Here is a 20,684-nt window from a genome sequence, read left to right on the forward strand (position 1 = left end):
CTCCCCTTAACTCTGAGCAACAAAATCTTAGTCACTCTCCATGTCCTGGGAGGGTGACCCAGGCCAGGAGGAAACCCACGTTGGTTGTATTCAGATACTTTGAGGTTTGCTACAGAAATGCTACTTGGAGGGTCAGGATGGTCATAGAACGCCGATCTCCTGAACAATAGACTATGGTCCACATTCATGCCCTCCTCTACCCCAGCACAGGCCTTGGTCTCGTGTGAGCACATCCCAGAAGCAGCTCTCTGTGAGGTCACTCCTAGCAGAGCCGTTACCTGCTGATGCTTTTAATTTCTAAAATAAATGCAGAAAAACCACAGGGTGAAGTTAATTTCTATTGAAAATTCCATCATTGCTCATCTCTCAGTGGTCTTCGAGCTTCAGGGAGACTGTGTAGGTTTCACTCTAGAGCTTTACTGCCTCAGCAGTCTCTCTGCTCACTATGAAGTGCTTCTCTGTGATTTCCTGAGTGCTGTCTGAGCTGAAACAGGAAACTTGATTCAAAGATGATGTTGAGGCTCCATGCTTTTTTTTTTAGAGGCTCTCCACCAGACCTTCCATGCCCCCTGGCCGTCTCAGTGGAGGAGGCAGCCTGTCAGGGGGACGGCGAGTGGTGTCGCGTTTACAGCCTGCCTGCTTATTTCCTGCACAGGCTGGAACACAGAAGCACACTCTTCCTTCATTTCTCAGGTCTCCGGGGGCACCATAAAGGAGCTGGTGGAGGCCCTGAGACAGATGGGCTACACCGAGGCCATTGACGTGATCCAGGCAGCCTTCTGCACGGCAGACACCAGCCCGGCCAAGACAACCTCCCAAGCCCACTCGCTGCCATTCGCCCCCGCCTCCACAAGGCCACAAATAGGTAACAAAAAACAGACACAAAGCAGTTGAGACATGCCTCCAGTCTCCGGGGGTGTGGCCTGTCCTCCCCACCATCACTCCTGAACACATGGTCCCTGCGTCCGTCTCCCTCTTGGACCACAAATGCTGTCATCCTCCCCTCCCGCCGCTACTGCTCAGGGAGGGGCTGTCCCCAGCACAGTCACCTTGACACACGAGTTACTGAGGTTCACAACAGACAACAAAAACAACATGATACAGGCAGTGAAGGTAAGCCCAATTTCTCTCACTTCTTAAATTTATGAGAGGGATGAGCAGACCAGTGTCTGTGGAAGCAGGACTAAGTGCCCTAGACCATGGGCTGACGGCCCGACGTTTCCATCAGCTGCTCAGCCTCCTCCTTCCAGGGGTCGTCTCGTTCCTGCTCCCTCAGCTGCCTCTTCCCGCCAACCTCCACAACACTGACCTGTCACCCCACCTAAACACATAAGCACAAGAGTCCTCCATCTCCCACAACCTCCATTTCAGCTTCTCCTTCTAAACTGCCAGCACCCCGTCCTGCTCCTTACTCCCACCCAGTGTCCTCGCCTCATTCTACCGAGGACATAGAAACAGCTGGAACTCTCATTTTGCACCAGCAACGCCCCAGCCCACCTCTCACCTGTCCAGACGCTCCTCTGATTCTCACCCTTCACACGTGTCAGCCTTTTCTCCCTCCCGACTGGATCCCCTGGCAAGCAGGGTGTGGGTCCCCTCATCTTTTCAAAAGATAACAAACAGAAAATAAACATTCCCTTGATCCCCCATCCCCTTTAGCTACAGCCCAATTTCTCTGATCCAGCCAAGCTTCCTAGAAGTCGGTAGCTATTCGTCACACGTCATGATGTCTTTCTTTGACCCTCTGTGGTCAGCTCTGCCTGCCCTCGTGCCAGGACTCCTCTCACCACAAGGACCAGTGTCCGCTCAGATCTGGTCAACACCCTCCTCAGCTGCCCCTGGGGCACAGGCACCACAGGTGACCACTGCCCCCTGCAGTTCTCCACGGCATGCCCACCCCCCACCTTGTCTCAGCCTCCAGAGCCCCCTCCTCACGGCACAGGACTTGGACCCCCTCACACCCAGACTCAGCACTGCCGTGGCGCTCATGAGCAAGGCTGTGCTCCGGGAGGTCACGATGCCGTGAACACTCCCTGGTCCCAGCACCTCACATCATTCCCTGCAGCCTCCTCTTCTCTGTGACCACCACCCTCGACCCCCACCCCCATTTCTTACCTCCATTCCTGCAGCAGCTCCCAGTTGGTCTCCCTGTTTCCAGTCTGTCTCTCTGTCACCAGCTTCAGTCCATTCTCTCCACACAGGGAGCGTGATTCTCTTTGAAAACGACGTTCCTCTGGTTGTATGCCCTCCTGTTCATGCATCCATTCAGCCAGTCTCCCGAGTGCATCCTGCCTGCCCAGCACTGTTGCAGGCGCTGCCGGTGGGGCAGTGGCAGCAGGGGCTTGTCTGTTCTCTCTTTCATATGTGGCGTTCACGAGCCCCCTCCCGCCCCCTGCCCTGCAGCTGCCCTGTGTTCCTTCTGCTCCCCCAGCTCGCTGCACTGATCCAGGCTCAGGGCCTGTGAGCCTTCTCTTCCCCTTCCCTGCATAGGTCCTTACTTGGCGGGTTCCTTCTTGCCATCCATTTCAACACCAGTGTCTCCTCGTCAGGGTGGCCTTCCTAGGGGAGTGAGGACAGGTGTTACACACACTTTAGAACAGGGTACCCCCAGAAAACCACTCTCATCTCCTGTCTCATGACCTGATGCTCCTTCCACACTAAGAAGTAGGTAAATACTTCTATTTTAAAAAGCATCAAGCCCTCATTTTATAGTTATTTTTAAAATACCTCACAGTTTCTAGCACATAACAGAAACCCATAAAGACTGATCGGTTGAATAAATCCATCAGTAACCATAGCCATGTCACTGCCATGAAGGTCTTACTATTTTAGCATCGGAATTTAGCATACAAGAAAGAGCTCTCTGACTTGAGTATGGTAGACTTCTGTTTTCCTTTGTCACTCTCTCCCTACGGGAAATCATTCTCACTCTTCAGCTCCCTAGAGACACTTCTCAAAGGAAAATCAGACCTAACTGCCAGTAGAAACGCATTTTCACTTTTTTTTTTTTTGCTACCAAAATGTTCTTGAGGCAGTGTATGGTGCTGAATAGCATGAGCAGCCCAGAGAGCTCATTTTTAGTTCCTACTTCTGTCACCAATTTATTTTGCTTATATTCAGCAGTTTCCTCTGCTATACAATAGGTAGTGGGTGGAAAAATAACGCCTAATTTCTAAGAAAAAAGTACACTTTGAGTCAAGAGAATTCAGAAAGGATTCTGACAAACACAGGCTAGATTGTAAGAAAGAGAGGTGAAAACACTTGGCTAATTCTGATGTTTTCACAGTCTCTGTATCGCTTGGTGTTTTCGGTCCCCACCCCACCATGAACAGCAGCCCACGGGGCGGAGTGTGTGGGCTGTGGGGATGCGCGGAGGCCGACAGCAGACGCAGCCCACGAGCCTGCCTGATGCACAGGGAGCCCTGCTGGGGTGGAGGCACCCTGCAGCCAGGCCTGGCCATGCCGGGGTGCAGCCCCATGACCCATGCTTTCTCTCCGCAGACGAGCTCCGGGACGACAGCATCTGTGACAGTGGTGTAGAGACCTCCTTCCGCAAACTCAGCTTCACAGAGTCTCTGACCAGCGGCACCTCCTTGCTAACTCTTAATAAAGTGCCCCACGACTACGGGCAGGAAGGACCTATAGAAGGCAAAATTTAGCCCGCCGGCAGTTTCCAATACCGAGGAAACCAGAGCTCGGAAACGCCACCGTGTCGCCCGGAGGAAGGAGGTGCATTCAAGGGTGCTCCGAGGAACACAGGCCGGCCTGGGTCACTCTGGGTGTTGTTCCAGGCCTTTTAAACATGGATTTCTTCTTTGGTTCTGAAATGAATTTTAGCACAGTTGACAGATAGAATCCAGAGTCACAGCCCACGGCTGGGCTGATGCCCTGCTGGGAGTGCGGTAGCTTGTTGAGCTTTACCAGCTGCTTTCCCTTGTCATTGCTGCTGTCCCTCTGCTGCTTGCCCACTCTCATTACAAGTCGTCACACCCCCACCTGGCGTTCCTTCTGGCTGTCCACAGCACAAGTGTGCACTCAGATCAAGGGTTATGGAAAGGGATGTTTTAAAATGAGACTGACTTGGTATGATTTTAAAAGACTCACTGGGACTTCCTTGGGGGCCCAGTGGTTAGGACCTGGCGCTTCCACTGCAGGGGGAATGGGTTGCATCCCTTCTTGGGGAACTGTTGATAAGATCCTGCAAGCCAGGTGGCAAGAAAAAGAAAAAAAAAAGCTAACTGCTTTTTCTAATGTGGTTGTCTCTGTGATTTGAAAAAAGAACATGTACATGTCAATATTTAAACATGATTACAATCAATGCTGAAAATGGTATTTCCTCCCTTTTCTGCATTTTGCTATTATTGTAAATATGTTTTTTAGATCAAATACTTTTAAAGGAAAAAATGTTGGATTTATAAATGCTATTTTTTATTTTACTTTTATAATAAAAGGAAAAGCAAATTAATGACCTCATCTTGTTTGATCTCTATACATACTTTTCTAAGATTATTCTTTATAATCACAGGATCATTCCACAGCCTGGTTCTCAGATTCACAGCTCACTCTAGAATCAAGTTTTTGATCCGGAAATCAACAACAACAAAAATTATCAAAAGTGTTTCAGCTGGAGATGAAAGCTTTAGGTTTGTCAAATCCTTGCGAGGCTCGTTTTATGTAGACCATATCACCTCATCTTCCTCCACCTCATGCACTGTTCTTCAGGCCTCTGTGTGTTCCCCATGCCTCTTGTGATGAAGTACTGAGACATTAGCATAACAGGGGCTCTGCAACAGGAAGCCTTCCAGCACGAATTACCTTAGATCTTCTGGATCTCAGATCTGCTGGACAACCTGCTGCAGCTTCTGTAGCAGTTGCTGTCTCACCTTGCACTGTCATGCTATGGAGATGCTTCTTTTCTTCAACCTTGTGAACCAACCTCTGCTGGCTTCAGACTTCTCTTCTGCAGCTTGCCTCACCTCTCTCATCTTTATAGAATTGAAGAGAGTTAGGGCCTCACCCTGGAGCAGACTCTGGCGTAAGGGCATGTTGTGGCTGGTGTGCTCGTCTAGCCAGACCACTACAACTTTCTCTACATCCTTAATAAGGTTCTTTTCACTCTCTCATCATTTGGGTGTTCGCTGGAGTAGCACTTTTTTCATTTCCTTCAAGACCCTTCCCTTTGCATTCACAATTTGGCTAGCTGGTGCAAAAGGCCTAGCTTTCAGTCTACCTTGGCTTTTGATATGCCTTCCTAAGTTTGATCATTTCTAGCTTTTGATTTAAAGAGAGAGGCGTATCTTTTCACTTAAACACTTACAGGCCACTAAAGAGTTCTTAATTGGCCTGATTTCAATATTGTTGTGTCCCAGGGAATAGAGAGGCCCTAGAAGAGGGAGAGAGACAGGGAACGGCCGTTCAGCGGAGCAGTCAGCACACACACACCATTTATCAAAGTTAACCAACTTGTATGGCTCGCATGCAAAGCAGGAGACCCAGCTTTGATCCCTGGGTGGGGAAGATCTCCTGGAGGAGGGAATGGCAACCCACTCCAGTATTCTTCCCATTGGCTATAATGCATGGGGTCGCAAAGAGTCAGACACGACTGAGCGACTAACCAGCACCACCACCACGGACTTGTAAGGATGTGGTTTGTGACACTTCAAAACAATTACAATAGTAACATCAAAGATCACTGATCACAGATTACCATACCAAATAATAATGAAAAAGTTCACAATATTTCAAGAATTACCAAATTGTAACAGAGACATGAAGTGAACAAATGCTGTTGTAAAAATGGCGCTTGATAGACTTGCTCAACACAGGGCTGCCACAAACCTTCAGTTTGTTAAAAAAAAAAAAATGCAGTATAAGCAAAGCACAATAAAGAAAAGTGCAATCAAATGAGGTATGCCTATATTCCAGTTTTGAAAGTTATATTTCTAAAATAAAAATAGCTCTGAGTCTGCTTAATTTTCCAACAGCAAGCATATGCCTCCATTCCTCCCCCAGTTCCATGCCCCTGTGACAAATAGTTCTTTTCCAGGTGGCCATGACAAGGTCACCAGTGTTACCGTATCATGCTGACACTCCCGAGAGGCAAGGCCTATGTTCTGAGGAGCGAGGCCAACGTTGCTTCCCTGCACACCTAGCCAGGCCTGTGACAAGAGTAGAAGTGATGGTAAGTGACTCCTGAGGTTAGGTAAGAAAATTCAATTCAACTTCTGCCCAGTCCCTCAGGTCAGGTCTCATCCTGTTGGAAGCCAGTTAGCACACATGCCCTGAGGGAGCCAAGTGGCCACGGAGAAACCTCCTGCGGGTGTTCAACCAACAGAAATGGCAGACGTGCAGGAGTGAAGCTTTGACAGGATTCCAGCCATCGATCAACCCTGAATATTCATTGGAAGGACTGATGGTGAAGCTAAAGTTCCAATATTTGGGCCACCTAATGCGAAGAGCTGACGACTCATTGGAAAAGACCCGGATGCTGGGAAACATTGAGGGCAGGAGGAGAAGGGGGTGACAGAGGATGAGATGGTTGGATGGCATCACCAACTCAGTGGACAAGAGTTTGAGCAAAGGACAGGGAAGCCTGGCATGCTGCAGTCTATGGAGTCACAAAAAGTCAAACTTTGTTGACTCAAACAACTGAGCAACAGCAGCAGCAGCCAGAGTCACACCTGTGGAGGCTTCACGCTGCCTCAGCCGATGCTGCCCGGAAGAGTCCAGTCCCAGAGGCAGATTTACGAGTAAAGGAAACAACAAGGTGATTTTTTTAAGCCTTAGGTGTGAGGTGCTTGTTACCGTCCCAACAATTCCCATACCAGGAGGTCACGTTAAAGAGAAGCTGACTCCAGGAGGAACAACAAAGAAACACATGCTGGAAGTGAAAATAGCATTTTCTTTCTTTAATAAGAAGCCCTATTTCTCTTCTGTTCCTTTCTCTCCTCCCAAATCACAGTGGTGGCTTGAGTGTGTGTGCTCGGACAAAAGGCCACCAATGCTGTCTGTGCCTCTGAGGAAGGAGTGTCTTTCATTCTGGCTCGGCAGATGGGAGTAAACAGCAGAAGGAATGCAGGAGACAGGTGGGGAGCTACAATGGGCCTGAAATAAACCTTCCCAAAAGCCCGTCTCTCAGCAGGAAGCCATTCAAAAATAGCTTCCTTAGAGGCTTCGTCATCTTCTGAGCCTTCTACACTCTGCAAGCACAACTCAGATTTTTTTCAGGATCTTCAGTCTTTGTCTTTTGGCAGCAGAAAGCCAGGCTGCTGCCCGTTCACCCGCCCGAGTCCCTTGTGGTAGTTGGATGTGATGAAGCTATTCTTGGCACCACCATGGAGCACAGCCCCCGCAAACCCACCCTCTGCATCTTACCCAGAATAAAGAGGCAAAGGAGACAGGCAGATTTGAGCATCTGTGACGTGTCAGCCCCTCTGCTGTAACGAATTCTAGTCATAATTCTCAAGACATCCCTATGGGTTCATACGTAACCCCAATTTTACAATGAGGAAACAGATAATCTGAATATTAACTACTCACCCCAAATTCAAATCCAGGTATATCTGATTCCACAGGTTATTCTTTAGCCATGTCTGAGTCTGAAGTCCTTTGAAGTTCTATATTTAAAAAAGAAAGGAAAAAATAATTACAAATCTGTATAAAAACAATGGAATTATAATGTCATACCCCAGCCAACATGCAAAGTGAACCCAGAGTACCACTGAAAAGATACGTTGATTAAATGTTCACATGATTTGATTCTCCCCATCATAATAGGCTAAATTGCTTAAATATGAATTATTCATTAATGGGAGGTCCCTGGGTTGCATATCTTTCTCCTCATTTTGTGAGTTTTTGGGGAACTTTCTTTCTGAATTGTGCTTCCCCAGGTAATGGATTTAGGGAGGCATGAAGTCAAAAGATGTTGTAACTAAAAGTCTTTCATTTTCTCAAGGCTAGACAATATCTTGAAGACCACAGAAATAAATTATCCAAATTGCCATCTTTTTAAAATTCCTATGATGTGATAGCACCTCCTTCCTATAATGCTCAATATGGCTGCTGCTTCATTTCAACACCAATTCCCAAGGCTACACGTTCCCGACCATTGGTTTTCTAGGTTCACCCGTTAGCACAAGTGTTGGGGGAGATACTGAGGAAGGGCTCATCTTAACGCCAAAGAAACATCCCCATCTCCTTCCTAAGCCCCAGCCCCTGCATCCCCCCCATCACCACCTGGGCCCCAGCACCAGGGGGCACTTTACGGTTCCCACTGGTGGGGATGTACATGCTCAAGAAATATTCATATGCTCATGGACCACTGGGCAAGTCAGCCCAATGCCAAAGCAGCCCTTGGCTGTCTTCTTCCCAGTTTTGCTCTGGGAAGGTCAAAGCCACCACTTGGCCCTGACTGCTTTCTTGCCTTGCCAAAAGCACATCTTGAATGATGATCCACACAGGCACACAGCAAATGAGCTAGGGGCCATCGTGGTTCTGAAAGGCAAAGAGACTCCAGGTTTAAAACTTCAAGGAAGAATGTGTGGTACATCTGAAACTAATACAACACTGTAAATCAACTGTACTCCAATAAAAATTAACAAAGAAAGGAAGTGTGGGCAGTAAGTCACATGCGCCCACACGTCCACCCCCCTTCAACAGAAGCAGCTGTGCTGGACCAGGGAAGACCCACCCTTGGTCCCTCCATCACCAGAAGGTTTGCCCTTTCTTCAAATCATGCTATCACATACAGTTTCAGTCCTCATCACTCTCCGCTACTGCGCCGTTTAAGAGCTCATCTGACTTCGCCCCCAGCAATCAGCTACTCTGGGGGCTTTGTGCCAAGTTTCCATAGATCCATAGCAATTCAATTACGATGAAAAATCATTGAGATGCCACCCATTTGCCAAAGTAGCAACAATGAAGGGAAGTGAAACAGACTGAAAAACAGCAGAAAGGGTCACTCTGCAGGTCTGACCCTGGAGATCAGCCTCTTGGACGCCCTGCCTCTGAGCCCTGGAGCCGGAGGAGCTTCAACAAAGCTGCTCTGTAGTTTCCTCCTGCGATCCCCATTTTCTCTCTCTATCCATCCTTCTTTCTGTCTCTCTCCCTCCTTCCCTTCTCTCAGCAAAGCCTCCAGCACTCCAGGGCACTGGCAGCCAGTTCTGTGAAGCCTGGACAGGGGACGGGGTGAGGGCAGAGGGCTGCAAGCCCTTCCTTGGTCTCCCCTCCCTGCCTTACTCTGGGGAAGCCTCCAGGAAACCAGTGTCCTGACCCAGGGTCCCCCTCCAGCTGCCACTAGCCTCATTTCCTGTGCACAAGAGGCCTCTGCTGGAAGAAACAGAACTTTGCATGATTACCCAACAGCTGGCATGCCTCCTGCTACTCAACTATTTTTGCGTCAATAAAACTGGAAAGAGGCTTACCAAAGGAAGGAAATTTAGAAACTTCTTCAGCTTACTGCCTGAGTGTTTGTCCTCCAACTTGGGTCACAGAAGTCTGATGATTACTTTCCCTTGGTAGAGAAGAATTAAACTGTTCTTTTTGTTTTGTCTCCGAGGCCTGATCAATCCAGCCACAGCCAACCCTATTCTTTGAGGAATAATTGTCTCAAGCCAGCATTTATGACTCACTTACCCATCCTAGGCATTGTACATCCTTTATTTTTTGTAATCATCACAACTCTATAATACAGTAATTACTACTAACCTTGTCTTAAAGATAAGGAAACTGAGGTTTAGAAGTTAAGTGATCTGTCCAAGTTCAGTACATGTTAGAGCCAAACTCGCACACTGGAGGTGTAACTTCAGAGCAAGAGCCCACACTGCCCTGTCCATAGGCCCACCTACGCCTCACCTCCAAGCCCACCTTTGTCCACAAGAATGCTTTTGATGATAAAATCAGAACATCTGACTACAAGTGGATTCAACAAACAGGGGCTTTCTTTAAAAAAAAAAATCAGTAAGATCAGAGACAGATCTAGATTTTACATGGAATCTTGTCTTTTCTAATTTAGTAAGTAATTCAACTTTGTAAAAAACATTGCTTGGGCCTGCAAAATCATCTGCTGGCTATGTACAACTTGTGCATGGCCCGAACCATACTTTCTACAATTGTACCTTCAAGATGACCAGGCGGGGTGATGAGCTGACAGTTCTGAGAAGGAATCAAGGTATTCACATTGCTTCTCTTCCAGGTGCCACTGCTGCCCCCTCACTCCCTCAGGCTCCCCTCCTCAATGATGCTGTTCCCAATGCCTGAGCAGGTGCCCATTCTGCCCACCTCCATAGGCTTTCTTTGATGACTTAACAGAGGCAATGATAATGATAAAAACATTTGCTGACTAGGTATTGTGTGCTCTCAGTATCTATGCATCATCTCATTTAGCCCTCACAATTAACCCAAGTAGTATGATTATTATTACCCCATGTGTACAGAAAGACCCAGTAACTTCTATGCAATGTCAAACAGTCCACTAACGGTAGATCTGGAACTCAAAGATATGTATGTGCTATTTCAGAGCCCATAACTTTTAACTGTTGCACCAACTAGGATGCTTTTGATTAAGACTCAGAATACCTGACTACAATTAGATTAAACAAATAGGCCTTATTCTTTTTAATAAGACCAGAGTGAGATGATTACAAGGCTAGTTCAACATCTGAGACATTCCCCCTGTGTCAACCATATTTACTCAGACTTCCCAGGTGGTCCAGAGGCTGAGAGTCTGCCTACCAATGTGGGGGACAGGGGTTCAGTCCCTGGCCCTGGAGGATTCGACATGCCACAGGGTAACTAAGACCATGCACCACAGCTACGGAAGCCCATACACCCTAGAGCCCGTACTCTGCAACAAGAGACGCCACCATAATGAGAAGCCCACACACCACAACTAGAGAATAGCCCCTACTTGCCACGATTAGAGAAAGCCCGGGCACAGCAACAAACACCCAGTGCAGCCAACAATAAATAAATAAAAATTTTAAAAATATGATTTCCTCAAGGACACAAAAAGGTTGCAGAAGCTCCAAGTATCAGGCCCTCACACAGCAGCTTCTCAATTTCAGCAACAGCAGAGGATTCCTGCACAGGTCTCTTTCTTATTAGCCAGGAAACCTTGCCTGCCCCAACCTCCACAAGCCCCACATTAAGTATCACTGTATGTTTTATTTGCCAGAATTAAGTCACGTGCCTAACCCCAGGTGAATCTCTGGCAAAGGAGAATAGGATTAGTATAAGCAATTATGATTCAGCCCCTGGGGCTGGACGTGTAGCCACCTCTATTAGTAGAGAAGAGGATGTAGCTGTAGAATGCCCTGCCAATAATGTCTGCTCCAACTACAGGGAACATGTGAACTGTCTCCCAGGATCCAGTAAATTTTACAAAAGCCATAACAAGTAACCATAACAGAATAAGAACAAGAGGGTTGTTCCCACACACATTACGAGAGAGGAATGAGTAGTAGCTTTCAACCAGAAATTTCCATGATCCCGACGTCCCATTTCCCCAGATTTCTAGGCCACTTTGGTGGTGTTGTCATCCTTTGTACTCACTCATTGCATACACAGCACAGCGTGGCACAAGCTGGTCCTCAATAATCCTGTGCAAATACTAAAACCTGACCTAAGGAATTCAGCTGCATCACTGTTGCAAACTTTTTTTCTCCCATGGCAGGATTCAGTAACCCAAGTCTAAAGAAAAAGAGGAGAGACAGTTATAAAACATGATACAGTGATGTGATGCCCTTATTTCTGCAAAGCCTGTTCCCTGTTTGGCCCCTATTCAAAGGCTCAGAGATGTCATGGCAGGCAAGCTCCCTTCAGCTTATTGATCACAAACTTAAGAGACCAGCCTAAAGGACCACCTAGTCCTGTGCTTTTTTCTTCCTTGTGCATTAATTACAGTGACAATCTTGTAAGACTCCTTTCTCAACTGACATTTTTTCATTTTTCCTAAATTTTCTTTTTAAAAAAATTTTATTTATTTAATTGGAGGATAATTATTTTACAATATTCTGATGGTTTGTGCCACATGTCAATATGAATCCGCCATAGGCAGACATGGCCCCCCTCTCCTAAACCTCTTTCATCTCTCCCCACCCCATCCCTTCAGATTGTCACAGAGCACTGGCTTTGGGTACCCTGCGTCATACATCAAAATCCCACAGGCTATCTGTTTTACACATGGTAATATATAAGTTTCAATGCTTTTATCACAAACTTTCAAAAAACTTTAGTGTTGAACAAGATGGCCTTATCCAACATGCTCCCACATCAGGGTCATGTTAACCTTAATGGAATTGTCACCAGCTGAAATGACCTTATCTGTTTACTTGCTTCTTGTCTGTCTCCTCCTACAAGGACAGTCCATGACAGCACAGACTTTCCTGCTTTTTTCATTACAATATCCCTGAGGATGAGGTCAATGCTTGCTCAGTGTTTCTTAATAAGGGCTTGGTGAATGAATGAACTGAAGGAGGGCATGGCAACCCATTCCAGTATTCTTGCCTGGAGAATCCCCAAGGACAGAGGAGCCTGGTGGGTGGATACATTCTTAAGTTAAACAGTCTTTACAGTCAGAATATAAATGTGTCTTAACAGTGGTTTGGTCTGTGACTTTAATAGTTTTGTACCTCTCTTCCAATAAGTCAATTAGAAAACAGGCTATCTTCCCTTCACTTGAAAATGTTACAAAATGCCGTTTCTGCCTAACGCTTTTAAATTTATGCTCTTACTGAACTGATAAGACTGTGTGCACAGTCAAGGCAGACTTGGGAATATTTTGAAATGCATTGAATTTCCCACACAAACAATGCTGACTTGTTTCTCTCCCTAAATCTTACCAAGTTGGAGGATAAGTTTCAAATCTGAGAGCCAGAGATAGTCTCAAAGAATATTCTTCTGTCTCAAGTCTGTGTCACTTTAGGAATGCTTGGGAAATATATCTATTTCTCCTGAAGTCCAGTACACTTTCATTCCAAAGAGAACAAAATCTTCCTATTTTCCAAAGTCAAGTAAGAGAAAAAAACAAGAAGAGTTACAGTGAGTGTGATTACCATTTTTATTGTTTTCTTCACTCTAAAATGGGAAGATGGAATCCCATGAGCTGACCGCTCTCCACCTTGCTCCCTGGAATGTGCTCTGTAACCACACAGCAGAAGGATCTGAGCCTGGTCTTCCCATTCCATTAACACTTACAAAACCACTAACAGAAGAGCCTTCTCAGACATCTAAAACCCAGAGTAAGTACATCCAATTCTATTTCAGCAAATGTGGCAAAACAAATCTACTAAAATGGTAGAAATGACTAACCTCAGTGCTGCAACATGAACTGTGGAAGAACATTTTGGACATAGCTATTCTCTTATAGAAACGGTATGTATACACATTCCAGCACATTTCTCTCCTCTTATAAACCGCTGTCAGCAACTATTTATGTCTATTCATTCATTTATTCTTCCTTTATAAATTCATTCATTTCTGATATCTTCCCCCTATCTTTTAAAAAAAATTTTTTTAAGACATTTGCCTTGAGGAGGGGGGATTAAGATGGTGAAGTGGGGGGACCTGGAGCTTACCTCCTCCAATGAACACATCAAAAATACATCTACGTGTGGAACTCACAGAAAACTGGGAACTGGCCGAAGAAATCGTTTACAACCAAAGCTGCTAGAAAAATCTCCATGTAACTGGGTAGGACAGAAAAGAGCATCAGGCCAGGACGTGTGCTCCTGGGAGAGATCTGTAAGGAGGAGAAGGTGCACATGAATGGACCATTGCCCCGAGTAGTGAGCGGGTTGACTCACTACGTGGGCACCCCAGCCCTAGGTTCCTGCAAGGAGGAGACAAGCTCTCTCGCCCATCGGGAAATGTGCTGAGGCAGACAGAAGAGCTGGAGAAGCCTAGACTTTACTCGTGAGGAATGTACACACATGCAGACCTGCTTACGATCAGCGCAGAGAGAGCCGTGGCCTGGAGGCTGCCACCTCACCACACTTCCCAATATGAAGGATCAGATGACCTGCCCACTCCATACCACAGCCTGGTGTGCGATCTGGGCAAAGATTGAATCTAGATACACAGAGACAGGCTAGGGAGCCTGCAGTGTGAGACGGTGGAATCGCCGAGACCACCGTCAGCCTGCACTCTGGGGTGACGGGTCCAGCCACGACAGACGTTATCAGCATGTGCGCCGGGCAGCACCCAAGCAGACGCAGCATCTAAGCTCTGAATGTTGGGGAGACAGGCCCGAGGAGCATGCAGGAGTCATTTCCCAGAGAGAGCACCCTGGTTCCACCCACTTTACACTGTGGCTTAGCACTAGACCCAGGGCAGACAGGTCCGGGGAGAAGTCCGCCACAGGGGCAGCCGTCAGGTAGGAACATAGTCACCTCAATTCCATTCCTGTAGATGGAACACTCCATTCCCAGCCCCAGTCTACTCCTCACCACAGCCTAGCGCTAGACCTGGGACAAACACAACAGAGAAGGAGATGTGACCTTGGGTTGCTTTTAAGCAGAACCATGGATGCCTACACAGGTGGCACATAGGTCCCCTGTGACCACACAGGCCTCGCTTCAGCGGGCATATTTAGGGCAGGGCACACCCTCAAGGGCAGGGGAACCTGAGGGAACCAACCCTCAGGGCTTTGACTCCAACAATCATTATATGCCAATAAATTGAACAACCTAGAAGAAATGGACAAGTTTCTAGAAACTTAGAGCCTGCCAAAATCGAGTCAAAAAGAAACAAATAATTTGAACACACTGATAACTAGAAGTGAAACAATCTGTAATTTAAAAAACAGAACAAAACCAAAAAAAACCATCCCTCCAAACAAAAGTCCAGCACCAGACAGCTTTACTGTGGTATTCTACCAAATTAACAAAGAAAAACTTATACCTATCCTACTAAAACTGTTCCAGAAACCTGAAGAGGAGGGTTCTTGTTCAGTTGCTCAGCAGTGTCCAACCCTTTGCAACCCCATGGACTCCCCAGGCCTCCCTGCCTTTACTATCTCCCAGAGCCTGCTCAAACTCATGTCCATTGAATCATTGATGTCATCCAACCGTCTCATCATCTCGTCCCCTTCTCCTCCTGCCTTCTATCTTTCCCAGCCTCAGGGTCTTTTCCAATGAGTCAGTTCTTTGCATCAGGTGGCCAAAGTATTGGAGCTTCAGCTTCAGCATCAGTCCTTTCAAAGAATATTCAGGACTGATTTCCTTTAGGATTGACTGGTTTGATCTCCTTACAGTCCAAGGGATTCTCAAGAGTCTTCCCTAGCACCACAGTTCAAAAACATCAGTTCTTCAGTGCTCAACCTTCTTTATGGTCCAACTCTCACATCCATACATGACTACTGGAAAAACCACAGCTTTGACTATATGGACTTTTGTCGGCAAAGTGATGTATCGTCTTTTTAAAAGGCTGTCTAGGTTTGTCATAGCTTTTCTTCCAAGGAGCAAGTGTCTTTTAATTTCATGGCTGCAGTCACCATCCACAGAGATTTTGGAGCCCAAGAAAATAAAGTGTCACTGTTTAGAACACTCCCAAATTCATGCTATGAAGCTACCATCACCATGACACCAAAACCAAAGACATTAGAAAAAAGAAAACTACAGCCAATATCTTTGAGGAATATAGACACAAAAATCCTACACAAAATATTAGCAAACCAAACCCAACAATACATACGAAGGATCATAAACCATGATCAAGTTGGATTCATTCCAAGGTCACAAGGATGGCTCAACATATACAAACCAACGTGACATAGCACATTAACAAAAGAAAAGACAAAAATCATATTATCATTTCAACAGAGATAGAAAAAGTATTTGACAAAATTCAACATCCATCCTTGATAAAAAAAAAAACTTTCACCAAAGTAGGAGGGGAGAAATTTCAATATAATAAAAGCCATTTACAACAATCCCAGAGCCAACATAACATTTAATGGTGAAAACCTGAGAGCCTTCCCACTAAGTTCAGGGACAAGACAAGGATGCCCACTCTCACCACTACTATTTAGCAAAGTATTGTAAGTTCTAGCTACAGCAAGCAGATAAGGATAAGAAAAGGACATCAAAATTGGAAGAGAAGAGGCAAAATTGTCACTATTTGTAGATCACATAATACTCTATGTTGTTGTTCAATTGATCAGTCATGTCCAACTCCCTGCGACCCCATGGACTGAAGAATGCCAGGCTTCCCTGTCCTTCACCATCTCCCAGAGCTTGCTCAAACTCATGTCCATTGAGTCAGTGATGCCATACTCTATGTAGATAGAGAACCCTAAATTCTTCTCACAAAGACTATTAAATGAATTCTGAATTCAGCAAGGTAGCAGGATACAAGATTAACATACAGAAATCTGTTGCATTTCTTCACACTAATAACAAAATATTAGAAAGAGAAAGTAAAAAAAAAAATACCATTTAATATCATGTCATAATATCAAAAAACAAAATACCTAGAAATAAACTTAATCAAGGATGTAAAAAAACTATACACTGAAAACTATAAAATATTGATAATGAAAACTGATGGTGATTCAAATAAATGGAAAGATAATCCATGATCTTGGATTGGAGGAATTAGTACTATTAAAATGGCCAAACTACCCAAAGTAATCTACAAATTTAATGCAATCTCTATCAAAATACCCATGATATTTTTCACAGAACTAGAATAAGAAATCTTAAAATTTATATGGAACCACAAAAGACCCTGAATTGTCAAAGCAATCCTGAAGGAAAAAAAAGCTGGGCATAACCCTTCCACACTTCATACTATACTATAAAGCTACAAAACAGCATGGATTTGCCACAAAAACAGACATACAGATCAATGGAAAAGAATAGAGAGTCCAGAAATAAATCCACGCACCTATAGTTAACTAATCTATTAACACAAAAGGAGTAATAATATAAAATGGAGAAAACAATGTCTTCAAAAAGTGGCATTGGAAAGCTGGAAATCTACATATAAATCAATTAAAATTAGAACACACCCTCACACCATATGCAAAAATAAAATGGTTTAAAGATTTAATATAAGACATGACATCATAAAATGCCTAGAAAGGAGCTAAGATTGGTCCCCTAAGCAAGGCAAAAGAAATAAAAGCAAAAATGAACAAATGGAACCTAGTGAAACTTAGAAGACTTTGCACAGCAAAGGAAATGAACAAAATGAAAAGATAACCCACTTAATGGGAGAAAATATTTGCAAGTAATATGACCAATAACTGGCTAATATACAAAATATATAAACAGCCCACACAACTTAATATCAAATAACAGTCCAAGCAAAAACAAGAAGACCTAAATAGACATTTCTCCAAAGAAGACATACAGATGCCAAAAACCACACGCACACACAAAAATGCTCCACATCACTAATTATTAGACAAAGGCAAATCAAAAGTACAATGAGGTATCACTTCACACAGGTCAGAATGGGCATCATTAAAAAGTCTACAAATAACAAATGTTGGAGAGGATGTGGAGAAGAGGGAACCCTCCTACATTGTTGGTGGAAATGTAAATTGGTGCAGCCACTATAAAACACAATATGGAGATTTATTTAAAAAACTAAAAAACAGAGTTGCCACATGATCCAACAAATTCTACTTCTGGGCATATATCTGGCAAAAACTCTTAATTGAAGAGGCACTCACCCCAATGTTCATAGCAGCACTATTTACAATAGCTAAGACATGGAAGCAACCTAAATGTCTATTGACAGATGCACAGATAAAGATGTGGTATGTTTATACTGGGTTGGCCAAATGTTCATTCAGGTTTTCCTACATCTTACAGAAAAACCCAAATGAACTTCTTGGCTCATCAGATACAATTAAATATTACTTGATCATAAAGAAGAATGAAATAATGCCATCTGAAGCAACATGGATGGACTCAGAGATTATCACATTTAGTGAAGTAAGCCAGAGAAAGACAAATATTATATCCTATTACTTCTCCTGGTATCTTAAAAAATAATGCAATTGAATCTATGTACAAAACAGGAACAGACTCACAGACATAGAAAACAAACTTATGGTTACCAAAGGGGAGAAGGAGAGGGAAGGACAAAGCAGGATGTGGGATTAACAGATACACACTGTTATATATAAAACAGATAAGCAACAAGGATTTACTATATAGCACAAGGAATTATATTCAATATCTTATAATAATCTATAGCAGAAAATAATTGTGTGTCTGTGTGAATCACTTTGCAGTACACTTGAAACTAATGCAATATTGTATTAACTATCAGTTCAGTCGCTCAGTCGTGTCTGACTCATTGTGACCCCATGAATCGCAGCACGCCAGGCCTCCCTGTCCATCACCAACTCCCAGAGTCTACCCAAATCCATGTCCATCGAGTCAGTGATGCCGTCCAACCATCTCATCCTCTGTGGTCCCCTTCTCCTCCTGCCCTCAATCTTTCCCAGCATCAGAGTCTTTTCCAATGAGTCAACTCTTCGCATCAGGTGGCCAAAGTATTGGAGTTTCCACTTCAACATCAGTCCTTCCAATGAACACTCAGGACTGATCTCCTTTAGGATGGATTGGTTGGATCTCCTTGCAGTCCAAGGGACTCTCAAGAGTCTTCTCCAACACTACAGTTCAAAAGCATCAATTCTTTGGTGCTCAGCTTTCTTCACAGTCCACCTCTCACAACCATACACGACTACTGGAAAAACCATAGCCTTGACTAGACAGACCTTTGTTGGCAAAGTAATGTCTCCCCATCTATTTGTCATGAAGTGATGGGACCAGATGCCATGATTTTAGTTTTCTGAATGTTGAGCTTTAAGCCAACTTTTTCACTCTCTTCTTTCACTTTCATCAAGAGGCTTTTTAGTCCCTCTTCACTTTCTGCCATAAGGGTAGTGTTATCTGCATATCTGAGGTTATTGATATTTCTCTCAGCAATCTTGATTCCAGTTTGTTCTTCTTCCAGCCCAGCATTTCTCATGATGTTACTCTGCATATAAGTTAAATAAGCAAGGTGACAATATACAGGCTTGACGGACTCCTTTTCCTATTTGGAACCAGTCCGTTGTTCCACGTCCAGTTCTAACTGTTGCTTCCTGACCTGCATACAGGTTTCTCAAGAGGCAGGTAAGGTGGTCTGGTATTCTCATCCCCTGAAGAATTTTCCACAGTTTATTGTGATCCACACAGTCAAAGGCTTTGGCATAGTCAATAAAGTAAAAATAGATGTTTTTCTGGAACTCTCTTGCTTTTTCGATGATCCATTGGATGTTGGCAATTTGATCTCTGGTTCCTCTGTCTTTTCTAAAACCAGCTTGAAGTTCATGGTTCACATATTGCTGAAGCCTGGCTTGGAGAATTTTGAGCATTACTTTACTAGTGTGTGAGATGAGTGCAATCGTGCAGTAGTTTGAGCATTCTTTGGCATTGCCTTTCTTTGGGATTGGAATGAAAACTGACTTTTTCTGGTCCTGTGGACACTGCTTAGTTTTCCAAATTTGCTGGCATATTGAGTGCAGCACTTTCATAGCATCATCTTTCTATACGTCAAAGTAAAAAAAGAAAGAAAAAAAGAATCTGCCTTTATTTGCTTCATTTTTACCCTTGCTTCAAGTACTAACTGGGTGATAATGATGTTTTAAAAGTACAACCACCACTTAGCATTTATTTTGTTCCAGACCCTATCTGTTTAATCTTTACAACTACCTTTGAAGGTTAGAGATAATCATCTCCACTTAATAGATGAGAAAACTAAAATCTAGAAGGCCAAGTGGCTGCCCAAGGTCACAGAGCCAATAAGCCTCAGCACCTGGATTCCAACTCAAGTCAGTGTGGCTGGAAGCCCTGCCCTCTCTAGACAACAGGGTTGCACCCAAGATGGTGCCTCCATTCACAGAGCTTCACTAAGTGTCAATACTGGATCAAGCCCTTGAGCCACATTTTAAATTTATTCTTCAAAACACACTTGAAGGTGAGGGTAATTATTCCCATTTCACCACAAGAGGACTGAACATAGAGGTTAAATTACTTGATTAAGGCTACAGAGCTAGAAAGGGCAGAATTGCAATGTAAATTCTGCCCATCAACTTCAAAGCCCAACTCAAGGGCACCTGGAATAGAAAAATGCTCTAGTTAACGGAGAGGAGGGTGCCCCCTCCCACCCAGCAACAGTGACAAGAAAGTGATATAATATTTATCAAGTAAGAATCTTCTGGGTTACATTCCTAAGTCCCAGTCTTTCATACAGCTTAAAAGCTGTATGAAATATATATTTCATATATACATATGAAAAACTCTATATAAATATATATTTTGAAATAACACATAAAATGAGGGAACTCTTACATACTGAAGGAGAGGAGTAGGTTGTCTGCATTTATTTTCTTTTTAGTCTCTGAACCATGGCCAAAAGTTTCTCAGCTTTAAAATCAAAATATTACCTATTTAGTCTTGATTCTAAAGCCAAACTCTCACCGCCAGTAAATTCTGTAACCAATTACTTGATTCTTCTTCTAGAAGACCCTTCAAATAGCTTGGTCTAGATTTTTCAAACCCTCCCAGTTTATTGAGTGGATTAAGAACCTGACCAGAGCTAAATGGAAATTAATGCCTTGCATGATACTGGGCACAACTGAGTGTTCATGGAATGAAGAAATAAGTCACAGACGGAACACCAAA

The 20,684-nt window shown here is 44.3% G+C and overlaps 1 protein-coding gene and 1 long non-coding RNA gene across 3 annotated transcripts in view; one reads left to right on the forward strand and one right to left on the reverse strand.

Moving 5' to 3' along the window:
* The window catches only part of NFKB1 (nuclear factor kappa B subunit 1), a 124,432-nt gene extending 119,959 nt beyond the window's left edge, over positions 1–4,473 (forward strand). For both annotated transcript variants that reach the window (XM_081483089.1, XM_081483100.1), the window contains exons 23-24: positions 694–865; positions 3,502–4,473. In XM_081483089.1, the coding sequence (XP_081339215.1) occupies positions 694–865; positions 3,502–3,659 (330 nt within the window). In that variant the 3' untranslated portion in view covers positions 3,660–4,473. The remainder of the gene's footprint in view (positions 1–693; positions 866–3,501) is intronic.
* The window catches only part of LOC145503519 (uncharacterized), a 38,821-nt gene extending 25,083 nt beyond the window's left edge, over positions 1–13,738 (reverse strand). Inside the window, exons 1-10 of the long non-coding RNA XR_014051526.1 lie at positions 13,575–13,738; positions 13,309–13,494; positions 12,840–12,993; positions 11,551–11,688; positions 7,540–7,616; positions 6,075–6,158; positions 2,499–2,559; positions 2,116–2,249; positions 1,505–1,601; positions 279–297 (exon numbers count right to left, since the gene is read on the reverse strand). This is a non-coding gene — a long non-coding RNA (uncharacterized LOC145503519). The remainder of the gene's footprint in view (positions 1–278; positions 298–1,504; positions 1,602–2,115; positions 2,250–2,498; positions 2,560–6,074; positions 6,159–7,539; positions 7,617–11,550; positions 11,689–12,839; positions 12,994–13,308; positions 13,495–13,574) is intronic.
* Positions 13,739–20,684: the final 6,946 nt, after the last annotated feature.

Source organism: Giraffa tippelskirchi, chromosome 1, assembly GCF_054371585.1.
Source record: "Giraffa tippelskirchi isolate mGirTip1 chromosome 1, T2T-mGirTip1v1.2.pri, whole genome shotgun sequence".
Taxonomy (NCBI): Eukaryota; Metazoa; Chordata; class Mammalia; order Artiodactyla; family Giraffidae; genus Giraffa; species Giraffa tippelskirchi.